Source organism: Gadus morhua, chromosome 12 (assembly GCF_902167405.1).
Source record: "Gadus morhua chromosome 12, gadMor3.0, whole genome shotgun sequence".
NCBI classification, from domain to species: domain Eukaryota; kingdom Metazoa; phylum Chordata; class Actinopteri; order Gadiformes; family Gadidae; genus Gadus; species Gadus morhua.
The window spans coordinates 28,370,851-28,396,531 of NC_044059.1; the positions used below are offsets into that span (position 1 = coordinate 28,370,851).

At 52.2% G+C, this 25,681-nt stretch overlaps 1 protein-coding gene and 1 long non-coding RNA gene across 2 annotated transcripts; both read left to right on the forward strand.

Moving 5' to 3' along the window:
• Positions 1-240: 240 nt before the first annotated feature.
• On the forward strand, positions 241-25,100 carry zgc:92140 (DUF4612 domain-containing protein). The gene is made up of 6 exons (XM_030373341.1): positions 241-431; positions 12,710-12,857; positions 19,328-19,413; positions 21,621-21,682; positions 22,237-22,297; positions 23,184-25,100. The coding sequence occupies exons 2-6, from the start codon at positions 12,752-12,754 to the stop codon at positions 23,223-23,225; spliced, it is 357 nt and encodes a 118-aa protein (XP_030229201.1). The 5' UTR covers positions 241-431; positions 12,710-12,751; the 3' UTR covers positions 23,226-25,100.
• LOC115556188 (uncharacterized) lies at positions 10,103-25,140 on the forward strand. Its single transcript, XR_003978953.1, has 2 exons — positions 10,103-10,180; positions 24,770-25,140. It is a non-coding gene; the product is annotated as an uncharacterized LOC115556188 (long non-coding RNA).
• Positions 25,141-25,681: the final 541 nt, after the last annotated feature.

Consider the following 25,681-nt stretch of genomic DNA (forward strand, 5'->3'; position numbering starts at 1 on the left):
TGAAGACATGAAGTAAAAACTAAAAGATATATATTTATTGCCACATCCAGCGATTTTAAGAGCTATCACAATTGGAAATCCATGGGCTATCTTTTTTAATCAAATACCTTTCAATATTCAAATGTGATTTATGAATACAAGTATGACGTAATAAAAAAATAAAAGTTGATATTTTTTGGATGCTCATTATAAAGTTTGATTTTCATCGATTTCCAAATAAGTTGAGGAAAATCATCCATCTATAGGCACTCCCCATCAAGATGGCTGCATTACTGCGTGAAACGGGGTTCTCCTGGAGAAATGACGCAAGCCCCGGTTAACGTGGGTTTAGTTGTACGGTAGCAGACTCGCTCTGAGCCACTCCACAGCGCTGCGCCGTCCCCGCCAAACCGCCAGTTCTCAAGTGGACCGAACAGAACCGGTTCATCAAAGTGAGTAGAAAACGCGCAGACTAGTGCCTTTCCAGTACATCTACTGTATCATTTGAGCCCGGAGAAGGACCCATGTACTTCCTATTCCACCTCGGATCCTCGCTGTCCCTTCTGTTGTTGTTCCCCGAGTGCCGTGATTACCCGGCGCGGTCCTTCCTGGATCTCCGGGTTCGTATCGTCCATATTCTGGGTTCTCGGTTCCAGCAAATACAGCAGATGGAGATCAGGAAGTGGCAGATGTTGTTTATGTGTTGCTTGGGGTCATTACATTGTTATCTGAATGAACACGGCGCGTTTTTTGGACAGTTGTGCTCTTGCGTTTTATTTTCTTCCATATCGATGCTGGCTGCTGTCCTGCTTCCCCCCCCCCCCCTACAGTAGGCAGTTGTGGTTTTTTCGCTGGTTCGGCGATCACCAACTCGAAAGAAAATAACGAATCACTGGTGTGGGATCATGCAGTCCGCTGACCTTTTTGTGTTTCTAGAGCAATGTGTGTTGAATCGCCTAGTAGTAGTAGTCAGTTTGTATTCCCTTTGCCCTAAGACTCTCTCCTGGTCCCCCCGAGGCAGACAATGCCCCCAGTGTGTACGGGAGAGCGCTGCTGGACCCAGCTGTGGAGACTCCTACCGAACTGCTCCTCTGCCCCTTGGGGCTCCAGGCAGACCTCCGCTGCCCTGGATCCACTCGCTCTCTGTTCTCACTGGCAAAAGGGACATTCCCGCTGTAGGGAAGACCGCATGGATCCCTTAGCTTCGATGCTACATGAGCAGCGTTCTGGCCAACATGGGACACATGTTGGTCGCGTTATTTACTGGAGGATCCGAGCATTAACATGTGCATTCCTGGATGCAACTCTTCCAGTGTTTGGGAGGGGACAGACAGACAGACAGTCATACTAGTGTCGACTTCCCCCTGTGAAATGTACCGGGTCGTCGTCATGCTTGTATGACACTTGTGTGAGAGTAGGGTTTATTTGCTTTGTATTATTGTCAATAGTGGGCTGCTGTCACCAGCGGCTTAAACCAGAGATGTATAGGCTGGTTTTACCTGCGATTCGCTGATTGGAGCAACACGCAGGCAGCCCCCTCCCATTCTCAGCCGTCTGGCTCCAGCTATCTCCCTCCATCTGCCCCTCTCCCTCGCTCTCCCTCCCGACTGCTCCACTCCCCCCATTGCTTTCAATCCCAGCCTAATGTGATATGTATGTGCGTTTGTGCGTGTGTGATTTCTTCGCTCACACATGGCGTTGGTTCGGGCGGCTAGCAGATGAAACGTGGTCCTCCCTGCCAAAAAAAAGTGTGTGGTGTTGTGTGTGTGTGTGTGTGTGTGTGTGTGTGTGTGTGTGTGTGTGTGTGTGTGTGTGTGTGTGTGTGTGTGTGTGTGTGTGTGTGTGTGTGTGTGTGTGTGTGTGTGTGTGTGGTCTATTATTAGGCCTGCCCTATAATCTCCCATCCTGTCTCTCATCCACCAGACCGTCCGTCACGGCCTCTCACCTTGTGTCCTCTCACCTTATGTCCTCTCTCCTCACCTTGTGTCCTCTCACCTTGTGTCCCCTCTCTCCTCACCTTGTGTCCCCTCTCTCCTCACCTTGTGTCCTCTCACCTTATGTCCTCTCTCCTCACCTTGTGTCCCCTCTCCTCACCTTGTGTCCTCTCATCTTGTGTCCTCTCTCCTTGTATCCTCTCCCCTCTCCACTCACCTTGTTTCTCCTCTCTCCTCTCCTTGTGTCCTCTCTCCTCTCACCTTGTCTCCTCTCACCTTGTGTCCTCTCTCCTCACCTTGTGTCCTCTCTCCTCACCTTGTGTCCTCTCTCTCCTCTCCTTGTGTCCTCTCTCCTTCCCATGTGTCCTGTTTCCTCACCTTCTCTCCTCTCACCTTGTGGCCTCTCTCCTCTCTCCTTGTGTCTTCTCCTCCTCCCTCTCCCCTCACCTTGTTTCCCCTCTCTCCTCACCTTGTGTCCCCTCTCCTCGCCTCCTCTCCTCTCACCTTGTCCCCTCCCCCCTCACCCTCTCCCAGCTGCAGACTCCTAAACATGCACACACGGCCGTCTGTCCGCTGTGGCGTACAGACGGCCGTTCTGTCGGATGCCGCGGACCCGTCGGGTCACGACTCACGATGCAACACAAGTGACTCCACCCTTCGTGGGTGTGAGGAGGGGGGTTTCCATGGTTACCAGGATGTCCTTTTGTGTGTGTGTGTGTGTGTGTGTGTGTGTGTGTGTGTGTGTGTGTGTGTGTGTGTGTGTGTGTGTGTGTGTGTGTGTGTGTGTGTGTGTGTGTGTGTGGATTGTGTGTGTGTGTGGGATGCTCCCTATGTGGCGGTGGCACTGCGCATGGAGTGGTGTGGAGTGTCAGACAGGGCTCTCTTTATTGCAGTACAGAAAGAACAAGACCAGCACAACATGATCGCTACTGGGTCTGTCTGTCTGTCTGGTTCCCTGGCTCTGTCCCTGACAAGGTGTGTGTGTGTGTGTGTGTGTGTGTGTGTGTGTGTGTGTGTGTGTGTGTGTGTGTGTGTGTGTGTGTGTGTGTGTGTGTGTGTGTGTGTGTGTGTGTGTGTGTGTGAGACACTACATTTGCATTGCTGGGCTGTATGCACTGGCCTGTGTGGGTCCCGTTTGTCTCTCTGACTTGGCAGCTCTGCAGTGCTGCAGACCGGTCCAGGGCGGTCTCTGTGTGTTCTGTTGGCCGGTGTGTTTGTCTGTCTTCCTGTACCAGTCCACAGGGGACGGCACATTCTGTGAAGGGCGTGTACACATGCCGCTGCGTCACATGACCTGGTATCGGTGTGTTTGCTGTGCTGCCTTCAGCCCGTGCCCAGTTTGGGCGGGTCTGAAGGGCACGGTGGCAACAGTCACAGGGAGCGAGAAAAAAGGCTTGTCTGTGCATTTTCATGACTCTATAGTACGCTGACTTTCCCTCTCACCGTGTCTTGCTTTCCCTCGGTCTCCATCTTCCCCTGTCTCTCTGTTTCTTCCTCTGTCTTCCTCTGATTCTTAGTTTCTTTCTTTCTCTCTCCCTCGCTGTCTCCCACTTTTCTCTCTCTGTCTGTTGTCCTCTGTGCATGGGTCGCTCTCTCGCTCTCTGTCTCTATGTCTCTGTCTCTGTCTCTCTCTCTGTCTCCCTCTCTCAATGTCTGTACTGTATGTGTATCTGTCTCCCTCTCTCTGTCTCCCTCTCTCTGTCTCCCTCTCTCTGTCTTCCTCTCTCTGTGTCTGAACTGTGTGTGTCTTTCTCTCTGTCTCCCTCTGTGTCCTTACTGTGTGTGTTTGTCTACCTCTCTCTCTGTGTCTCCCTCTCAATGTCTGTACTGTGCTATGTGTGTCTGTACTGTCTGTACTGTGTGTGTGTCTGTACTGTGTTTATGTCTCCTATGTCTCTCTCTGTGTCTGTACTGTTTTAATGTCTCCTATGTCTCTCTGTGTCTGTACTGTCTGTACTGTGTGTGTGTGTGTGTGTGTGTGTCTGTATTGTGTGTCTGTCTCCCTCTTCTACTTTAATCTCCTCCAGAGATGTTTATTCCCATCAGGCTGAACGGGTCTGTTCCTCCTCTCGGTGAGGCCGGCGTGCCTGGTATGTTGATGAGATGGATAGCAGCATCTAACTGCTAAATTGAGCTCAGAGAACAGAAGTGCGGGCAGCCAAGAGCTGATTGGGTCGTCTCTCCTCAAGGTGTTGATGTGCTGCATGTGGTGGTGGTGGTGGCGGCGGTGATGATGAGGATGATGATGATAACATTATACCTACCTTCCTTGTGTACACTCTGTATCTGAAGAGCTAGTGCTGTGAGTCAATATTAGCTTTGTTCGTCGATTTTAGTACTTTCAGGGAGTTTCTTTGGAAAGGGACCACAAGGCATCGCCATCATCATTTGATCATCAAATGATGTATGTATAAATATATATTTCAACAGAAAACCGATTCCATTCCAATTTGTGCCCTAGAATATATATAAATGCAAATATTCTCCACAGTGTGATGCTTGAGATTCATTCGAAAACAAACGGGCATACTGCATCATATGGCCCTTTAAGAAGCCATAGAGAAACCAATATGCCTCGACTGTTTGGTCCAACATTACAGGGTTGATTCACTGAAAGGTTTTCATTACTTTCTGCTGTTGGATTGGGGATTGTTTAGGGCAGTGTGGTGTCGTGCTGTACACTGCTGTTTCCATCTGAAAGGGTAATGCGGAGACCAGTCACAATCCATGATATTGAATCAGCATTGCCATGCTAATTTGTGGCTAGCTCGTTCAAAAGCCAGCCATGGGTGGAATTGGGGAACGATCATTTAAAATGAAAAATTATTTTCAGTGCCACCTCCATCATGTCACACACACACAAACACGCGCACACGCAAAGCGCGCCTTTGCCAATTATTCTGCAGTATCTTTGCCAATTATACATAGATTGATATTAGGCTACTTATTTCAGCACTAATCATTTCTAATGAATAATCGTCAGGCTGTTTCATTTTGCTATCATGCAGTGGCTTAGGTTGAGAGCTCCGGATGATAACATTCAAACCAACCTGACCCCTGTCCCGTAGCCAATGGGGAGGTTCGGTTTGTCCACCACGTTCAACCGTCAAAGAGGTCACATGACGCAGGCGTGTTGAACAGGGGGAAGGCCTGCACGAGTCAGGGAAAAATCTGAATCAACGATTTTTTTGTAGCTTAGAATTGATATCACGATTCTCTGCCACGATTTTTTTCTGACAAAATGTCATTTTTATTGCACACATGAACCATGACAAAAAAAAATGGCAGTACCAAACATAGTTTTTGGGTACCTCTAGCACGTTGCGTTTCATATGGCCCTTTATAACTGATTTAAAGTGCAGTATCAACAACGGATTGATTTATTTTGTACCTATAGCAGCACATTGTCTTTAATTGCTGGCCTTTTACGAACCAACTAGTCCCCATACCTGTAAATGAAGGCTTCAAAAAAATAATTAAGTAATTTAACTAGCCCTGCACTGTCGTGTGAAACGTGCACTGTCGTGTGAAACGTGCACTGTCGTGTGAAACATGCACTGTCATTTGTAACGTGCACTGTCATGTGTAACGTGCGCTGTGGTGTGTAACGTGCACTGTCGTGTGAAACTGCACTATCAAGTGTAACGTGCAGTTGTGTCGTGTGTAACGTGCACTATTGTGTGTATAGTGCCCTGTCGTGTGTGAATAATGCACTGCTGTGTGTAACTTCACGGTCATGTCATGTGTAGCGTGCACACCCTGTCCCTGCATGTTGTTTTATGTGCAGATGAACTCTGTCTAACGCGTCACATAGCGGGAAGTCACAGACTAATAATTACATCTCTGCTGCCAGCATGGACTTGTCAAACTGACTTAATGAAGTCGAAATGTCATTGTGTAATTTGTGTTAGAAATGTCTGCGAACGACATGCGAGAAGAACGTTGGTTTATTCCTGTCAATTCCTGGGGAAGTGTGTGAATAACGGCAGAGTATCGTAGCCCTGAATTGACATTACTTTTTGCTTTCAGCAGACACCAAGAATACAGCTTAATCCTAGGAGCCTTGCAAATATCTTGTTCAGCCTGGATTTAAATGAAGTGTGTCTACATGGTAGAAGATGACATGCTGTACTGTCGTGAGACTGAATTGTTGTTGAATTCCCTCCTTTTGTAAAGCCGTGCTCTCTATCAAAGTGTCTGATAAAATGCGTGCGTGAGTGAACAACCTTTTGAAACGAGAAAAAGCGTACATGTGTACATTTATTTTGTAATTGAAGGAGAATGAGTATGGGAGCCTGGCAGGTCTTAACACAAGGCGCTGTTTCGATAAACAGGAGACTGAATGCTTTGAGGGAACTGTCAACCCTTAAAAACGATGTCAAGCGATCCCATTGTTCACTGGAATGAAGAAGTGTGTGTGTGTGTGTGTGTGTGTGTGTGTGTGTGTGTGTGTGTGTGTGTGTGTGTGTGTGTGTGTGTGTGTGTGTGTGTGTGTGTGTGTGTGTGTGTGTGTGTGTGTGTGTGTGTGTGTGTGTGTGTGTGTGTGTGTGCAGGCTAATGATGTGTTTGTGTGTGTGCCAATCCAAGGATGAATGCACGAGACTCATCATACTGTGTGAATGAAATTTGCGCACGTACATTGCACTTCCCCTACACGTATCTCCCGCCATATATTCCTTTCTAAACCCTATAATGAGTTTAGCGCTGGAGCCCGCACCCGTCCGCTCCCCCCTGAGCTAGCGCTCGCTGCGTCGAGGCGCTGGCAGCCAGCTCGCCCCGTCAGGCTGACGGAGCGAGCTGAGCCCGGGACCAGAGCTCGGCGTCGCTGCCAGGCTAGAGTAAATATTATTAAGCTTTGGCCGCGGAGCCGCAGCAGAACCACGGCCCGTCACACGCGACCAGAGCCCCTGGAGGCGGCGGCGCCCCCTGCAGGACGGGAAGCACACCGCACCAATGGCAAATACTGGGAACTAGTGGGAGGGGCAGTACTGGGACGTGCACGACTGGGACAGGAGGACGGACACGTCTGGGAGGGAAACTACTGCGACAGAAAGGAACCTACTGGGACGGGCACTACGGGGACAGAAAGGAACCTACTGGGACGAACACTACTGGGACAGAAAGGAACCTACTGGGACAGAAAGGAACCTACTGGGACGGGCACTACTGGGACAGAAAGGAACCTACTGGGACGGACACTACTGGGACAGGAAGGAACCTACTGGGACAGGAAGGAACCTACTGGGACAGAAAGGAACCTACTGGGACGGACACTACTGGGACAGAAAGGAACCTACTGGGACGGGCACTACTGGGACAGGAAGGAACCTACTGGGACAGAAAGGAACCTACTGGGACAGAAAGGAACCTACTGGGACAGGAAGGAACCTACTTGGACAGAAAGGAACCTACTGGGACAGAAAGGAACCTACTGGGACAGACACTACTGGGACAGAAAGGAACCTACTGGGACAGAAGGGACACAACCAGGACGACACATCTGGGACGGACACTACTGGGAGCTACTCTGCTGTTAGTTTTATAATGTCATTACTTTTCTTTTTTTGGTTTCACATTGTCTTGTTAGGAATGCAAGATAGTTTGTAGGAATTCTTGATGGGTGGGAATATAAACTGGTTGGTAGGAACATTCAGTTGGTCCTCGGAATATAGGGTTAGGGTTAGTCACTTGTTAGGATTCGGAGCACGTTGTGGGTTGGAGGCATGTAAACAGTGAAGAGCTCCGGTTCGGTGGGGCTGCTTGTTGCTCCGCCATCTTGTATTTGACGTCAGGACTCAGGGGACATTTCTGTGAATTGGTCGTCATCGCGCCCCAACTCAACCACAGGACCTCAGGTACGTGTGTTCCAACACGGAGTGGTTCTACGATGTGATAGGCTGGGAAGGTCTCTCTCTCTCTCTCGCCCGCCCGCCCGCCCGCCCTGTGTCCCCGCCTGTGGCTGCCCTCAGTATCAGTCAGCCTTTGTACTGGTAGCACTGGGCCACACCCATCTGGCCTGGGACGAGGCCTTGCTCCGCAGGGGGGAGGGCGAGGGGGGAGAACGGGGGGAGGGCGAGGGGGGAGAACAGGTCATCTCTTCTGAAGAACTGCTCTGCCGTCACAGAGGGTGAAGGGGAAACTTTTCAGACGATTAACGTCCCTAAACTTGTAATGGTCTCTCACAACTCAGTCTACAGTTCCTACCTCCCACCGACCTGTTTTCGTTCTCTAAACAACGCTGTGTCTTCCTCCCTCGCTGTTGTCTGTCTCTCTCTCCCCCCCCCCCTCCTCTCATGCTGTTGTCTGAGTCTCTCCCCCCCCCCCAGCCAGTTTTTCAGGCTCTGCTATTGCTCACAAGGCCGCTAGCCAAAGGCCTATTCTTGAAAAAATATGAAAAGGGAAAAAATGCTGTGTGTGTGTGTGTGTGTGTGTGTGTGTGTGTGTGTGTGTGTGTGTGTGTGTGTGTGTGTGTGTGTGTGTGTGTGTGTGTGTGTGTGTGTGTGTGTGTGTCCATCCATCGTCCAAGTATTTCCACACAGTCTTGCCGATATCCTCCTTTGACAAACTGAGGTGAGAGGTATTTTTGCTAAAAAACTAACACACACACACACACACACACACACACACACACACACACACACACACACACACACACACACACACAAAGCCACTCCTTATGAGCTAACCAGCAGAACGGTGAAACTTTGACTAGGGCAACTGCAAATAAGAATAAGTTCAAAACGAACACAAATACGCAGAATGCGCCTTCTCAAATTAGTTAGCGTGTTGTCTTGACAAGCAGATGAGGAAAAATAAATGATTGATCAATAGTGAATGAATGTGTAATGATCCGTAACTGAGGGCAGCATTCATATAACTGAGGCAACATAGCAAATGATTGGTACTTTGACTTGATGGATGTTACCTTTCACATTTAAATTCATATATTTTGGTCATTGACCAAACTCTGATGATCAATCTTCAGGAGGACATACTGACGATGAACACTGTGTGTGTGTGTGTGTGTGTGTGTGTGTGTGTGTGTGTGTGTGTGTGTGTGTGTGTGTGTGTGTGTGTGTGTGTGTGTGTGTGTGTGCGCGTGCGATCATCCGATATGTCCAGAGTAACTGCTGTCAAACCAAGACGGCTGGCTTGAATGTGTGAGGAGGACTCGTGCGCCAGATAGTGTCATCAGATCAGGATCGCTGCGCACGCGGCCGCGTGGGAGGGGATCGCTGGGGGTCTGGGAGCTGCGCGGGGGGGGGAGGGAGGGAGGGGGTGGTGGTGACCGTTGGTGTTAGGATCTTGGCTTACCCTCCAGAGTCGTCTTGCCCCATTGACACACTTCCACATCTGTTCTGGGAGGCCAACGGCTTCGCAGTGGGCCCGCATAGAGCCACACTGTGAGGCCCCCTCACTCCGGCCCCGTTGACCCTAGAGCCCAGCGCTCCATCGCCCCCCCCCCCCCACCCCCCCACGGTGCCCTGACCCGGTCAGAGAGCAGCGCACGCCACTGACACTGTCCCCATTCACAGCTGCGCTCGCGCCGCTCAGATCGCCGCGGCGGCTCGGTCTGTTTGTGAAAGTGAGCTGCGTGACGCGCCTCACACACGCAACGCCTTCTCTCTCCAGCGATCCCTCAAGTGGCAGCGGCTGCGTTCGGTCCGGCCAGACGTCAGCTGATCCCTGCGATCGCGGCACGTAATAACACATAACACACGCCACAGGACCCAAACGTGTCAGGCGTGTTCTGACGGATCACGTGGTGTGTACGTCCGTCTGTGACGAGGTGACAAGTCGCTGCATGTCCCTCGCTGCCACACGCATCCCGGCAGTAGTTTCCCACAGCGCAACAATAGTCGTACGGCCACAGCTGGCCTATTTATAGTCGGTGCTCTCACTCACTATTTTGTGCGGCTCTCTGCTTTCAACTCGCACTCGCATCAAATCCCCTCAGAGTGACGCCCCTGCCGTAGCCGCCGCCGCCGCCGCGCGCACGCATGCAGAGCCTCTCTCTGAAGTCCAGCGCTCAGGTCCTCACCTTGACTCACGTCGAGGATTCCTCCGCTCGCCTCGGCTGAGCCCCTGGTGCCCTCTCCTCCCTCCCTCCCCCCCCCTGAGGCCCGTGGTGGTCCTATGTAGGTCGCACAAGGGGTGTGTGTGTGTGTGTGTGTGTGTGTGTGTGTGTGTGTGTGTGTGTGTGTGTGTGTGTGTGTGTGTGTGTGTGTGTGTGTGTGTGTGTGTGTGTGTGTGTGTGTGTGTGTGTGGTTGTCTCTTCGGTTGGAATTGCTCCACTTCTCTGTAGTGATTCTCTTAGGTGACGTTCCACAGGTTGTACAGGTTTAACTCCCAGCCGTTTTGTTCTACCTTCGTACGGACGCACACACCGTGTCCAATGGACTCGAGGTCGTAAACTGAGTTAGCTCTCTGTTATAGTGAGTTGTTGGTCCCTGTAAGTAACCGGCTATGCCTACCCCTCCTCCCTGCTAGTGCTCTTGACACACACACACACACACACACACACACACACACACACACACACACACACACACACACACACACACACACACACACACACACACACACACACACACACCCTCTCTCTTTGTGTGAGTCCACTTTCAGTATTCTCATTCCTTGATCCTCAGGAACCTCCAGAGAAAGTGTTGTGTGTAGTGAGAGTGGAGCGAGCCAAGCTCGGCCCGTGGCGATTAATGTTATCAAGGGCTGACCTTGGAGCTGAAGAGGATAATCATGCATTGGATTCCCCACTCCCACTCGTACGCGCACACACACTTAATGCACTGGGATAGATTGACCCCATTGTGAGGTGTGTCGGTACAGATTTCCTTAAGACCTTCTCCCCCCACCAGAGAAGACACATCTACTGAGTGCCTGGGTGAAATGCGAAAGAACTGGATTAAGGGGATCTGGATGTCACATCAACATTTTATGATGCGTCCAAACAATAAGAGGTTGATTTCCGTGGGGGCATCACTTGATTTAATGTGTGTGTGTGTGTGTGTGTGTGTGTGTGTGTGTGTGTGTGTGTGTGTGTGTGTGTGTGTGTGTGTGTGTGTGTGTGTGTGTGTGTGTGTGTGTGTGTGTGTGTGTGTGCACGTGCACAAAGACAGGCGATGAAATTAAAGATAAACAGGTATGATTATGCGCAGAAAATCCCACGTGAGACGGGATAGCATTTTCAATGAGGCGATTACCATGCCATTCATTAGGCCATTTCCATAGGGTAATAAAACACACACACACACACACACACACACACACACACACACACACACACACACACACACACACACACACACACACACACACACCCTGCCGCTCTCCATCCAGTACACCTGGTGCTTTGTGTGGGGACCAGGGGGGGCGGGTGTGGTGACCTCGGCACGGCAAACACCGTCAACTTCAAACACTCAGAGGAGCTGAAGGAGGAGTTGGTGGAGGAGGACGGTGGGGGGGGGGACGGGGTGGGTGGAGGAGGACGGTGGGGGGGGGGGGGGGTGGAAGGACATCTGAAGCACCGTGCGTTTGTCAGTCTACTCCTCCTTCTTTCTAGACTGTCTTTATCCCTTTTGTTCCACTCCCCCCCCCCCCCCCCCCCCCCACTCTCTCTCCCAATCCCCTCTGTGCTGCCCCCCCCCCCCCCCCCCCCCCCCCGCCTCCGTCTCCACTGTCAGCGCTCCTCTTGTTCCGCTCACTCCGTCTTTCTCTGCTCTTCTACTTGTCTTCACTTTGAACCGATTTCAATCCGCCAACCAACCGGGCGCCTTCCTTCATCCACCATCTTCCCATCGCCACTCAAGAGTGTGTGTGTGTGTGTGTGTGTGTGTGTGTGTGTGTGTGTGTGTGTGTGTGTGTGTGTGTGTGTGTGTGTGTGTGTGTGTGTGTGTGTGTGTGTGTGTGTGTGTGTGTGTGTGTGTGTGTGTGTGTGTGTGTGTACACACACGTGCGTACACATTGTGTCGCTGACATCCCCACTCTCTGGTGGCTGACGGCATGGGGCCTCTTATGATGGGGCTCTCCCCATCATAAGAGTCTGTCCGTCTGTGTGTGTGGCTGACGGGGGCCGTGCACCAGTGGGGAACACGAGTGTGTCTGTGTGTGTGTGTGTGATTGACGGGGGACATTACATGGGATGTGCGAGTGAGTGACAGGGGGAATGGATTACCTCAGTTATTCAGCTGCTTTGCACGGTGGCTGCGTGTCGTGGGCCTCCCCCCCCCCCCCCCCCCCCGCCGTGGGTACTGTAATCAGGAACAGCTGCTGGCTGAGGAGGCAAGTCACGGGTGGTGTAGCGGGCGACGGGTTAAACGGGGGCAGGATGGCTGCTCCTGTGGGGGCTGCGGCCCCGTTTGGATCGCTGTCTCTCACCGCGGAGCAGCGTGACCTCAGACCCTGCGGTGGACGTCCGATCAGCTGTACAGAACCCCCCCCTGGACAAGAGACGCCTCAATGTTGTGGTCGAGCGATTGGAGAAAGGATTTTGGAGGCGGGGATGTAGTACCGAATGAGTCCACATACAGAGCTGGAAGGAGCTGCTCTTTGGGGGGGGCTTTGGATCTTAGGGGGGGGGGCGATGGGTCTTTGGGGTCTGGGGGGTACGATGGTGCCTCTGGCGTTGCCAGATTGGTCGTCTTTGCTGTTGTCCAGCTAGTGAAATAAACAAATACAAACCAAATGCTGCTTTTTAATAGATGGCCACTCCCCCCCATGCAGTCATGATGTCCGAGTGTGTGTCTGTGTGTTGCAGGTGCTCATGGCTCTGTGTGTTGCAGGTGCGAGTGCGATGCTGAGGGGGGGCCCCAGAGAGTGAGGCCATGGGCTGCACCTCGGCCAAGCAGGTGTCGGCCGTGCCCAGCGACGAAGACGGACGCGGCGGCGGCGGCGGCGGCAAGGCCTACAGCAACGGAGACCTCTTCACAGGTAACCGCACGCACGCCGTCGTGCACTCACGAGTCACTCACTCACTCACTCACTCACGCAGACACTCACTCACGCACACAGATACGCGAGCCGACACACAAACACACACACACACACAGACACAGACACACGCACTGCCAGCGTTGCGTGGCTGTGGCCGAGGCTGGGGGTCTGACAGCGCCACAGCACTGCCGTTAAGTCCTGCAGAGAGGGAACCATGGCCCCCCCCCCCCCCTCCCAAAGATTCAACGAGGGGAGCTAGACAAAGACACGCAGTACGACCCAAAACGAAGCGCGGTGGAGGATGTGTAGACGGCTCTCTGGATCCAGCGCAGCCCGGAGGTAGCTCTCCAGCGGACGGCTCTGTGGTGCCGCGCTGTGACTGGGAACCTATGGAGGGGGGGGGGGGGGGGGGGGGGGGAGGGAGGGATGGATGTATGGGGTATGGGTTGATCGGGGATTAACGGGGGATTAAGGATTGGCATTGGTGTAAACACACACACGCACGCACCCACACCCCGATGACGACCCACAGGCAGCTGGCCCCCCCCCCCCCCCCCCCCCCCAAACACCCGAGTCTCTCTCAACCTTCATCTAATTTCTCCATCTTTCTTTTAATTTTCACTCGTCTCTCCATCCCCCATCATCCCAGGCGAAGGCGGTGTTGGGGTTCCTTGAGATAAGAGGAGGGGGGGGGGGGGGGGCATGATGAGCTCCAAGACTACTGCTGGCTGGGGCTGTTGTTGTTATGATTACCGTTACTATTAGGCCCTGTTGATCCTCCCTCTCTCCCCCCCTCATGGCCCCAGGGCCTTATTCTCTCTCTTTCTCTCTCTCGCACTCTCGCACGCTCTCACTTTCGCTCCCGCTCTCGCTCTCGCTCTCTCTCGCACTCTTTCCTCCTCCCTTCTCCCCTTCCGGCCCTCTACCCCTCCCTCTTCCCATGCTCCGCAGCTTTCTCGCTCGCTCTCGCTCTCTTTTTCTGTGGCTTCTTATCAGGTCGTGACCTTGTGTCCTCCCTCCCTTCATTCCTTCCTTCATTCCTCCCTTCCTCCCCCCTGTGGGGGTCTTGTACGGACGGAAGACAGGAAGTACATATTCCACTGTGTGTGTGTGTGTGTGTGTGTGTGTGTGCGCATGTCCAACGTCGTCCTACACCCCCCCCCCAGGCCACTTCCTGTCAGGGGAACCTGTTCCTCTGTCGGTCCCGCGCCCCCCCCCCCCCTAGGAACACGTTGTTGTACGCAGCCACAAGTGGGTGGAGCCTGTAGATGGACACACAACCGTGGACTTTTACGTGTGTGTGTGTGTGTGTGTGTGCCCACTCGTTGTTGTGACGGCTGCCACGCTCCAGGCAGGTTCAGGCCGCTCAGACTCGGTCCACAGTCCCACTCTCGCACAATAACCGGAAAAAGGCTCAGCTCGCTTACACAAACACTGGAGCGTTGGCTGCCCCCCCCCGTCTAGAACTTGTTATTGTTGCCAGGCAGAGTGTGTGTTATGATTCGAGCATGATGTGTTTGAGGAACTCAATTCCACAGTTTAATTATCGAGCTCTGTTTGCAGGCTGGGGGGATTTTCTCTCTCGCCAATTTACGTTTACATTTAGCTGACGCTTTTTATCCAAAGCTTCTTACAACCGTTCATGTACACATTCTCACACCGACGGTTGAGTCGACCAGGCAGGGCGACAGCCGGCTCGTCGGGAGCAGTCAGGGTGAGGCGTCTTGCTCAGGGACACCTCGACACCCGGCTAGGAGGAGCCGGGGATCGAACCGGCAACCTTCCGGTTACCAGTCAACCCGCTCTACCTCCGGAGCTACTGTCGCACCGACGCAAACTCACCAGCCCCTGATGGGCTCTCTACCAGGGGGCCTAAGACGACCCTCCCAAGATAACACCAGAGCCATCGTCCCCTCTGCTGACGTTTGCTTAAAATGAACCCTTTCAGACTGTAAGACTGAGGGGGGAGAGACGGGGGGGGGGGAGGTGTGGTGTGTCAGGTGAAGCTGTCTTGATGAGCAGCTCTCCAGAGAGCTGGAGTAGCCATACCAGAGGCCCGGTCAGAACGAGCACGCTCGGAACAAGTAGAGAAATAAAGAACAAAACGGGAACAGTCGCACTAGGTCTAAAGTTCAGAACAAAGGGTGAAAAGGGGAACCTAAACATAGGATGCTAAATCAGCCGTTTTCAAATGAGTCGTTTCCCCATGTCGCACCGCAAAAGCTCTTTCTGACGATGAGATGAACGGCAATATTCTGAGCGGTCGGGAAGGCGGTGGTCTGTCACTCTCCGCCCCGTGTGTCTCGGTTTGCTTTTTGTCAGGCCCAACACTGAGCTTCCTTTTGCCCGTTCTGTTTTCTCTCACATTGCTGGAGTTCTGGGTGATGATTGATTGACCGGAAGTGTGTGTGTGTGTGTGTGTGTGTGTGTGTGTGTGTGTGTGTGTGTGTGTGTGTGTGTGTGTGTGTGTGTGTGTGTGTGTGTGTGAGCTTGCCTTGCATAAGGTGTGTGTGTGTGTGTGTGTCAATGTGAGCTTGCCTTGCATAAGGTGTGTGTGTGTGTGTGTGCGTGTGCGTGTGTGTGTGTGTGTGCGCGCGTGCGTGTCTGTCTTTCCCTCTCCTAGCTGACGGTATGCAGCTCGTTCTCTACGCTGAGTTAGTCTCTAGTGTCTATTGATCTCTGAACACCACGTGGCTCCGAGGGGGGGCTTGATGTAGAGCAGGCGAGACACGCACAGCCGTCTGCACAAAGTGCACATGCGTGTGCATGTGTGTGCACGTAGTCCTCCTGAGTGTAAACACTGTATCCCCGCTGGTGTGTGTGTGACGTAGTGTAAATGTCAAGGCCCCCTGTCTGGGGAGGAGTGTGTCTGTGTGTGTGTGTGTGTGGGGGGGGGGCAGAGAATCTTCATCTCTTTCTAAAGGAAGATGTTTAGAGGGACAGCACTAAGGTCTTCACTGAGGGAATGGAGGAGAACCACTCTCCCCCCCCCCCCCCCCCTTATGCCCAAACATGGACATGGCGGTGCCTCTGAATTGCACGAGTAAAGCACAGTTTGTGCGGAATGCCAAATATGATGATTCACACACACGCACATGGGCGCACGCGCGCATGCGTGCACACACACACACACACACACACACCGATCGTACACGCACACACACACATGTACACACACACACCAATTGAACATGCACACACACTTGCACACATGCACACACACACACGCACCAATCGTACACACACACACACACACACACACACACACACACACACACACACACACACACACACACACACACACACACACACACACACACACACACACACACACACACACACCAATCGTACACACACACACGTACACCAATCGTACGACCATGGGTTCCTCATCAGAGAAAAGAGCAAACGCCGTCTGCATCCCGGCCTCATCACTGCTCCTCAGAATAGCCCATGCCCGCCCCCCCCCTGCCGCCCCCCTCCCCGCCGCGCCCCCCCCCCCCCCCCCCCCCCACCCAGTGCTTTGCGGGCGGTGAGGGGGGGGGTGTGCGGCTGCTGTCAGCTCCACGCTGACGGAGGGGTCTTCGCCGCCGGCGAGCGAAAACACACCGTCTGAGAATAGCTGCGCACAGGAACGGCGTTCGCGCACACGCACGCACGCACGCACGCACGCACGCACGCACGCCTTCATATGGGAACAGCCATATGCGCAGTGCACACACACAAAGGCTCCGCCCACACGTGACGCAGTCCTCAGAGGAACACGTGAGCTTCCCGCGTGACGTGTGCAGCGCTGCGCCCGGGCGCGCTCCACGTCTCCAGACTCTGCGCTGGCTCCCTCTAATCGCCCCCCCCCCCCCCCCCCCCTCCCCCTCCCCTGCACACCCCCCACCCCCCCAGCTGTCTCGGGGAGCAGAGCGGGTTCGAGTGGCTCTTTAACGGCCGCCAGGAGGAAGCGACTCTTCAACGTGCCCCCCGTGTGTTTACACAGGAGGGCTTAGTGCGACGGCCTGGGCAACGTCACTGTAGGTGTGTGTGTGTGTGTGTGTGTGTGTGTGTGTGTGTGTGTACACACACACACAGAAATGTACTGCCTTGTTCAGACTTGTTTACGTTTCTGTGACAAGCGGCAAAAAGAAGAAGCCTTTGTAGCTCTCTTCTGTCCTTCCCTTTCAGTTCAGTCTGGCTCTCCGTCTCCCTGTGTTTCGTTCTCTGTATTCGGGGCAGTGCTCACGCCCTGTGAACTCTGCTCACGTCCCAATGTGATACGAGGGAATGATGCCGCAGCATGCATTTTATTGTTACCTACGACGTTGCGCAGACATAATAGCAACAGACCGACCCACCTTTCAAACAAACGCACGCTTTCTTCAGCACGTGCACTGAACCATTGGAGGGAGAAAGAGAGGGCGACAGGGGGGAGGGAGAGAGAGACCATGTTGTTGTTGTTGATGTTGTTGTTGTGTGTGCGCTGGCATTTGCAAGCAGGTAAGGAGGCTTCATCGACCGGTAATGTGCGACACCGAGGGGGTGCTTGCGTTGTTCCCCTGCACCCGGGCACGCCTTGCCCTGGCTCCCCGGATCACTAAACACGGTGGTTGATGATCCAATGCCTCTCGATTCACAACGTGGGGATATCGAGCCTGTTGCCAGAGTGTGTGTTTGTTTAGGTGATGAGGTGACGGTGTTGATGCACCAGGCCAAATATGTCATTGTTTATTAGCCTCGTGAACTTGGCTCACTGTCTTGTTAGCAGAGTAAAGGCCAAGAAAGCCCCGGCATGTATGTTCATGTTAATACTTTATTTACCCCCGCACCATTGGCTGCGATGTGTTTTAAAGACGGCCCCTCGGGGGTAGACTAACCTGTTCTGATGCCACAGCGCTCGTCTTAATGTGTTTAGCTGCAATGCAAACGTGTAACATCCGGGTCTGGGAATCCTGCCCAGGTCTTTGGGTTCACCCTGTGTTGTGTTGGTGTTGGACGAGGGCCATGATGCAAAGCGGCTGGCTCACTGCGTGGCTGGAGCCAAAACATGACGCGGCCTTTCTGCTCCACTGACCTGGAGTTGTTCAGCGCTGCCCTCTGGGGGTGAAGCATGCTGATTGGTCCTTTAACCCCTCAGCCTGTCTCCATCTTCTTTACCCATGCAATCGATTTCATATCTGTCGCTCTTTCTTTTGCTTTCTCATTGTAGCATTAATGTTCTTGTGTTCAAACGGTCCTTTCTTCTTAGTGGGAGAAGTCGACTGTGACAGAGCTCTGAGAAAAGGTTGTCATCACCATAATTATTGACAATGTGTTTATTTCATAGCACTGGCTGCAACATTAAAGGAGGACTTCTGGGTTCTGCAACATGGGCCCTATTGACCAGTCACTCTGGCTCCCAGTGACTAATGCTGACAATACTAACTAAGGTCCAGTACTGAGCCAGATGCTTCGATGGGTTTCACCCTATGGGTGCAATGCCACCTGTCATTTCCATCCTCTAAAAGCACTTGTTTCAGCCACTCACAGACTCCTATTGTTGTGGAGTGTCTGACAGCGTTACAGAAAGGATCCCAATGAGATACACAGCCTTTATCTTTACTTTTCGTTGTATCCGCTGGGTTTGTGATTGTGTCAAATCAAGTCGATCTCGGGGAGGATTCTCGCTCTGCGGTTTCAGGAAGAGGAGGCCGGAGGAGTGAGCGAGAGTTGAAGCGAGGAATTTGTTTTGTGGGAATATCGAAACCATAGCTTAATGTTATCTCAAATATTTGGGTGAAGGAGGTCTGAGATTGTAATGACAAAAGGGACCTGCAACAAAGAGATTCCGGAGACTTTGCAGACACGATAAGCGACGGGATCAAGCAAATTGTAGAAAAAAAGTTGTATTTCTCAGTTGGAATCCTTTCCATAATGTTGACGTACTTAGATGAACATATCTGATGAACCATTTCAGAGGAGCCCAGAAAATGCTACTGAAATGAGTGTACACTGTAAAAAAATACGTAAAATTGTTTCTACGAAACCCAACATATTTTGACGTCGCCATGCTCCACCAGATGTATCCACGATATGTACCCGGTGTGCCCCGGCCCTCCCCCCCTCCCCCTATCTCCCCCCTTCCCCTATCTCCAACGGTCTCTCTGCTGCCCCAGAGCCCTGCATCACACCCTCACCCACCATCAACCCACCGCCGACGGGCGCTGGCCCTGATCGATGGGCTCATCGTTTCAATCGTCGATCATAAAGAATCACCGCGCCATTGATCCGATTCAACAACGTCATGTTAAGCTGCACCGTTCAGCCGCTGAACGGTGCAGCTTAACATGACGTTGTTGAATTGGATCAATGGCGCGGTGATTCTTTATGATCGCCACGGACCCGGGCACCGTCTCCGAGCGGAGCGGCTTGATAAGTGGCTGGAGATGTGCCCTGTCTGACCTCTCTGTCTCTCCGTCTGTCTCTCTCTCTCTCCTCAGATGAGTACAAGATGAAGGGGGTGGAGGAGGTGAAGTACATGAGAGGGGAGGAGGAGCGGTTGAACGCCCGCAATCAGGAGAACACGGTGAGAGAGAGAGAGAGAGAGAGGGAGAGGACACCGCCCAGCAGGGTGGCGTCGTGACTGGAAACAAACACACACAAACAACCATCAATTTTCAATCACAAATGCCTTTTGTATATATTCTCCCTGCCCCTAGAGATGGCTCTCTTCCTCTCTAAAATTGAAAGGTGTTGAGTTAGTTTGCTACTGTAGCGACTGTAGTCTGTTACCGAGGCAATGCCTGTCTCCTGACCTCTTTATTGTGCCGATTGCTTTCCTTGTCCTGCCTCTTCTCCTGCCACACCCAAGCGTTAACTCTCCACGATGGTCACTCCCCCCACATTACACTCATAACCTCAGACACAGTGTTTTTCTTGGCAGGCTGATTTTCTGTAGTAAGAGTGATGCACCTGTTGTCTTCTCTTTGGCCCTGATCACACCGAGCGTAAGCGTTCTCTCGGGGATCCCGTCCCCGTTGGACAGCTCTGAGTGCAGCTGTGATTGCCCCCCAGACGCACTTAGATCGGATCGCCCAGACCACGTTCAGAGGTGGTCTGGGCTGCGTGCGGGCTCTTTATTTGAGCCGTGTGTGTAAATGTGTCGAGGACACACCGAAGGCGCGCTGGCCCTCAGACGTCCTCTCGGAGTACTGACTCATGCGCGCGACGACGTTGTCGTATCAAAGTCTCTAAAGATCTGTACGATTACGTAAGCTGTTTCGCAGCGTCTGAACATTTGGAAAAAGCGCGTAGAGATGTTTTCCCATTGTAAAACACCTCGGGCCGTCTAGTTGGTCTGTAATGTTTCCAGAAGAACACACGCGTGGAACTGGATCAGAAACTCCCACCGACTTTAAAAACAGAAACGCATTTGGTCTTTGCGAACGGACGTGATGTTCATGTTTAAGTGCCTATAGAGCGAGGAAGTGAGATCCATTCATGACAGTTCACTCGAGAAGCATCCTAACGCCAGGTAAATCCACTGCGTTTATATAGCGCTTTTATCCAAAGTGCTTTACAATATTGTCTGACATTCCCCCATTCATGCACACATTCACACCCCGACGGCGGACTCAACCACGCAAGGCGACAGCCGGCTCGTCAGGGGCTGTCAGGTTGAGGTGGCCTCGCTCGAGGACACCTCGACACTCGGCTAGGAGGAGCCGGGGATCGAGCTGGCAACCTGGCACTTACCGGCCAACCCTCTCTTACCCCCTGAGCTGCTGCTGCCGCCAGGTGTGAACTGGCGACCTCGTGGTGCGCCTGTGATCGGATCGCTCCAGACGCACGTTAGCGCCGGGTGTGAAGGCGGCCTCGTCACTTAGCGGACGCCGTCATCCCGACCGAACGGCCGTACGTTCGGATCCTGTCACCGGGGCGCCGGTGTGGGTCGGTTGATCTCGCTCAGAGCAGCCTACAGAGAGCGTGTGCAGGACGTGTGCGAGTCTCCCTCGATCCAGCTCCGTCTCGCCTCTGAACCCCGAGGGACGAGAGACGCCGTGGGGAGCTCGGCAGTAAGCGAACGCTCGGGTTTGCTGGTGATTTTAAATAACGCTCGTGGGTGACCCAGATACGCATTCCCCTGCGTCGCGTCACGTCGCGTCGCGTCACGTCTGGGGTGCCAGGCAGCAGCTACAGCAGGGATGTCCTGGTTATGGAGCGTTAGGGAGGATAGAGGCATGCTAACCTGTCATCTAGATGGATAGATGTACAATCTAAAGGCTGTCAGTACGATATGCTATCCCTGAGGAAAGTGTAGGGCCGCCTTTTTAGCACCTGTGCACCTGCTCTTCACTACCTAGGACTGGTGAGCGAATCAAAACATTTCCTTTGCCCTGGAGGGGGACTGGTCATCATAATGTACCAATTTGCACCATAAAAACTGTGCAATATCGTTTACCTCAGCTTGTATTCTTATTTATCTGTATAATTCATTTGTTAATGAATAATATATTATATTAATATTTATTTATATATGTTGTCTTTATTTGTTGTGCTAATATTTTTTACCTTTCTTATCTATATTTAACATTTTGTTCTTGTGAATCACATCGTCTGGATGACATTTAAATTTTCGAGAATTCTATTCTATTCTATAATGACTAACCTGTGTGTGTGTGTGTGTGTGTGTGTGTGTGTGTGTGTGTGTGTGTGTGTGTGTGTGTGTGTGTGTGTGTGTGTGTGTGTGTGTGTGTGTGTGTGTGTGTGTGTGTGTGTGTGTGTTCCCTTCAGGAGCGGAGTGGGGTGCAGTACCGGGGGAAACTCCACAAAGAGGCAAACGCCAACAAGACCAAGTAAGTAGCCAATCAGAGCAGCAGCAGGAGAACCGGTCAACGCTGGCTACACGCAGAGACTCGCTCGTAATCAAGAGCCTGGGTCGTGTCTTCTAAAGAGTCTGAGGACACCAGTGCCCATAACAGATGGATGGTTTAATGCCCCGAAATCTGATAGTTCTCTAATGTTGAGCTGACTTTGGTCTTTCGCATGAATCATGCTGTGGTGTCGGACACACGATGGATATTAGTTGGGCTCGCAGCGTATTTCGCTTTTGGATTAAAGACTCTTAATGCTCTATCAATTATTATTACTAAGCTGTGTGTGTGTGTGTGTGTGTGTGTGTGTGTGTGTGTGTGTGTGTGTGTGTGTGTGTGTGTGTGTGTGTGTGTGTGTGTGTGTGCGTCATGCAGAGTGTAATGGAAAATACTCATGATGAATGTGGTGCCTTCTTGCTCTCTCTCTCTCTCTCGCAGTTCTCTGCTCTCCTTCTCTTTCATACCATCTCTCGTTCTCTTAATTCCTCCCCATGTTAATCTCTCTCTGTGTGTGTCTCTCTGTCTCCGTCTCCCAGTATTCACACATCAGAAAGCCAGCAGGAGTTTTTCCGAATGCTGGATGAGAAGATTGAGAAGGTAAAGACGTGTGTGTGTCTGTGTGAACAAGCATCTATATTCAGCATCGATATTATTCCATCCAAGTTGTCGGGCTGTATGTGGGTAGTGTATCTGGAATGAGTCCGCAAAACACACCGAGGTAACGCCAGAGTGTTGTCTACACGCTGGGGCTCTCGGTGCAGGGGGGGGGGGGGGACGACGGGGGGGTGGACCGGGGCTCGTAGAGGGGAAGCAGCCCTGGTGATGAAGCCTCTCACAACCTGGAGATGCAAAACACTCCAGGCTCTGACAGGAAGGAGAGGGGTTGCCTCCGTACCCTACGAGGGTGGGGGCCCAGTCAGTGGCCCATTAATCCCCAACGTCCTTCTTTAAGCTCCGGCCAGGGTCGTAAAACAGGCGTAAGAAGAGGTTAAGGCATCCTGTGTAAACTCTTGTGTTTCAATTGAAACACATTGGTTCGAAATTCATCAAGTAAACAGACTAAAATTAGAACAAAATGTTGGAAAACCAACGAACCACAAGATGTGGTTGATCTCACTGCATGAGAACCCATGTGGTAGCACACTGCTGGCTCTGTTTGATCCATCCAGATGTGATGTTATCTATTGTCTGGTGGAGTTGGATCCAGATGTGCAGTGTCTATTCTTGTCATTCAAGGAGACGAGGCTGGAACCCCCGTTTGCGGCGACCTAAATCCGACTGGGTGCATTTCCTTCACATGTTCCATCGCATCTTGGATTCACGTATCCCTCCCTGCAGACATCTCGACATGTCTGCTCCAGATCCAGATGTGTAGTACACTCAACTCTGTCTCGATGAGTCTACTGTGTTAACGTTGCTCTGTTTTCCTGTGTGTGTGTGTGTGTGTGTGTGTGTGTGTGTGTGTGCGTGTGCGTGCGCGCAGGGAGAAGACTATTGTTCGGCAGAGGAGGAAGATGGGACATAGCACAATGGCTCCCGGATTCATCGTAGAGAACCTCGCTATGTGTGTGTGTCTGTGCGTGTGTGTGAGCGTGTGTGTTTGTGTAAAGGACAGAGTGAGTGATTGTGTGCCTGGGCACACGCGTGTGTGTTTGTGAGCGGAAGAGCGGGCCAGACAGCGGAAGCAGTGTTGAGCAGCGAGGCGTTGTGTACGAGGGGACGTGTGAATGTGTGTGTGCGGACCGCCATGTGACGGAGAAAGTATTTTGACCACGAGTGGAATGGCCTCGAAAGAGTGAGTGAGCGGGGGAGAGAGAGAGAGACAGAGAGGGAGAGAGAGAGTGTGAAAGAGAGAGCGAGTATTTAAAACTCGACTGGATTTAAAGTGGACTACCCTCCAGGGACTAGCCCCCCCCCCCCCCCTTCCCCCCCTCTGGTCTGTCCATCCGCTGGGACCCCCCCCCCACCCGGACGGACAGATGGCGGGCCGACGGCGAGCAGCGATTGGGCGGATGAGTGGAGGGAGAGACGGACGAGGCTTCGCTGGCGGACTGACGGACATAACGGACATAAGGGCTGGCTGCAGTCCGGCCCCCCCCCCCCCAGTCAGCACCCCTCCATCGGCGTCCCGTCCTCTGGCTCCTCGTATCGGAGGGACACAGCCTTCTTCCCGCCCACCACTCCCCGGGGAGCCAATCAACACGAAGGAGCTTGAAGACACGGGCGTGGGGGGGGGGGCGTGGGGCTGGGGGCGACGGGGGGGGGGGGGGGGGGGGGGGTACCTTGCTGGGACCAGAGTCGAGCTGCTGGTGTCTCCAAACACACACACACACACACACACATGAGGTGGGAAGGACCAGACCGTCAGCCGCCCGGCCGGAGAGAGACTGACGGACATGGGGGGGGCCAGAGGGGGGGTGTCTCTTGGGGTTATTATGGGACATGTTGGAGCCAGAGAGAGAGGGGGGAGATATTCCTTCTATTTTAATAAGAGAGAAGAGGATGAACCAAAGGAGGGTGCGTTTGAGACGCTCTGGGTTCAGCCGGCCTTTTGACGTCACAGACCTTTTTTTTGTTCGATTCTTTTTTTTGTTTTTGTTTTTAAATTCATCCTGTCCGAAGCGCTCTGTTGGGTTATTTCTGTCCTTCGATGTTAAACTGTTCTTAATTTGTTCCGTTTCCCGGCTCCCCCCTCCTAGTTATCATTGACATCTTCTTCATCTTCATCCGCATCATGTTTTTCCTGATACGTAGTTCCAGGCTTCTGTGTCTCCGCTCCCCAAGTTCACCGTTGTCTCGATGCCGTGCACACACGCAAACGCACACACACACACACACACACACACACACACACACACACACACACACACACACACACACACACACACACACACACACACACACACACACACACACACACACACACACACACACACACACACAGGATAGCACTTCCAATATGCTAAACTAAACATAAATCTGCTGGCTATTTGCTGCTCAGTAGGCCTCTGAGTGGTATGCTCTCTGCTTGACATTTCCGCAAGCCAGCGGTGTGGGGAGGGGGGGGAGTGTGTGTGTATGTGACAGAAGGTGAGTGTTTCAGTTGCGTTGCAGTGTCAGACAATCTGCTGGCCTCTCCTGCTCTATACCACCAGCTCAGCCTCTTTCCAGCAACAACAGTTTGATGCTTTACCAGCAAAGAGTGAAGTCATCCCTCTCTCTCTGCACACACACACACACACACACACACGCATAAACACACACAAACACACACTATCGCACACACACCGTCTGAGCTCAGCTTAAAGGGATAGAGGTGTGGTTGCCGTGGAGACGTAGAGCTGATTGCATTTCTGTTGGCATCATTATGTGTGATACTTCCTGTCTGTTATTTTGAATATCTTTTTTTGTTTTTCTATTAAAAATCAAAAAGCACTCAAGCTCTTATCTCTGTGTGTGTGTGTGTGTGTGTGTGTGTGTGTGTGTGTGTGTGTGTGTGTGTGTGTGTGTGTGTGTGTGTGTGTGTGTGTGTGTGTGTGTGTGTGTGTGTGTGTGTGTGTGTGTGTGTGTGTGTTCTTGCATAATGCCAGGCGTCGATCAGGGAATACAATTACTGGAACCTCAAAGCCTACTTTTTGCCCCCTGGTGGTGCAATGCCCTAACAGCAGGCCTAAGGCACTATTCATTATACTACCAAATAGATGATATTGTGTTTATTTTAAACCATGACCTTCAAAGATCCATCGTGTAGGCTATCTTTGTGTGTTTTCCGCCTCATACAACGCTATAAAAATCATTAGGTAAAAGGTTTCAAAAAACAATACTTTACAAGAACAAGAACTTTAAGCAACCAAGGTGCATTTAGTCAATTCTGGCTTTTAATATGTGTAACAGACTAGAGCTAAAGAAGGCTGTATAGGAATGTACATTGTGTTGAAGGCTTGTGACATTCTGAGCTGATGGTTTAGTAGTAAAGCATCG

Coding starts and splice junctions, on each gene's coding strand:
- zgc:92140 (XM_030373341.1), top strand. CDS start 12,752: ATGGGCTGCACCTCGGCCAAGCAGGTGTCGGCCGTGCCCAGCGACGAA. Junction 19,414..21,620: donor CCCGCAATCAGGAGAACACG/GTGAGAGAGAGA, acceptor TGTTCCCTTCAG/GAGCGGAGTGGGGTGCAGTA. Junction 22,298..23,183: donor TGGATGAGAAGATTGAGAAG/GTAAAGACGTGT, acceptor GCGTGCGCGCAG/GGAGAAGACTATTGTTCGGC.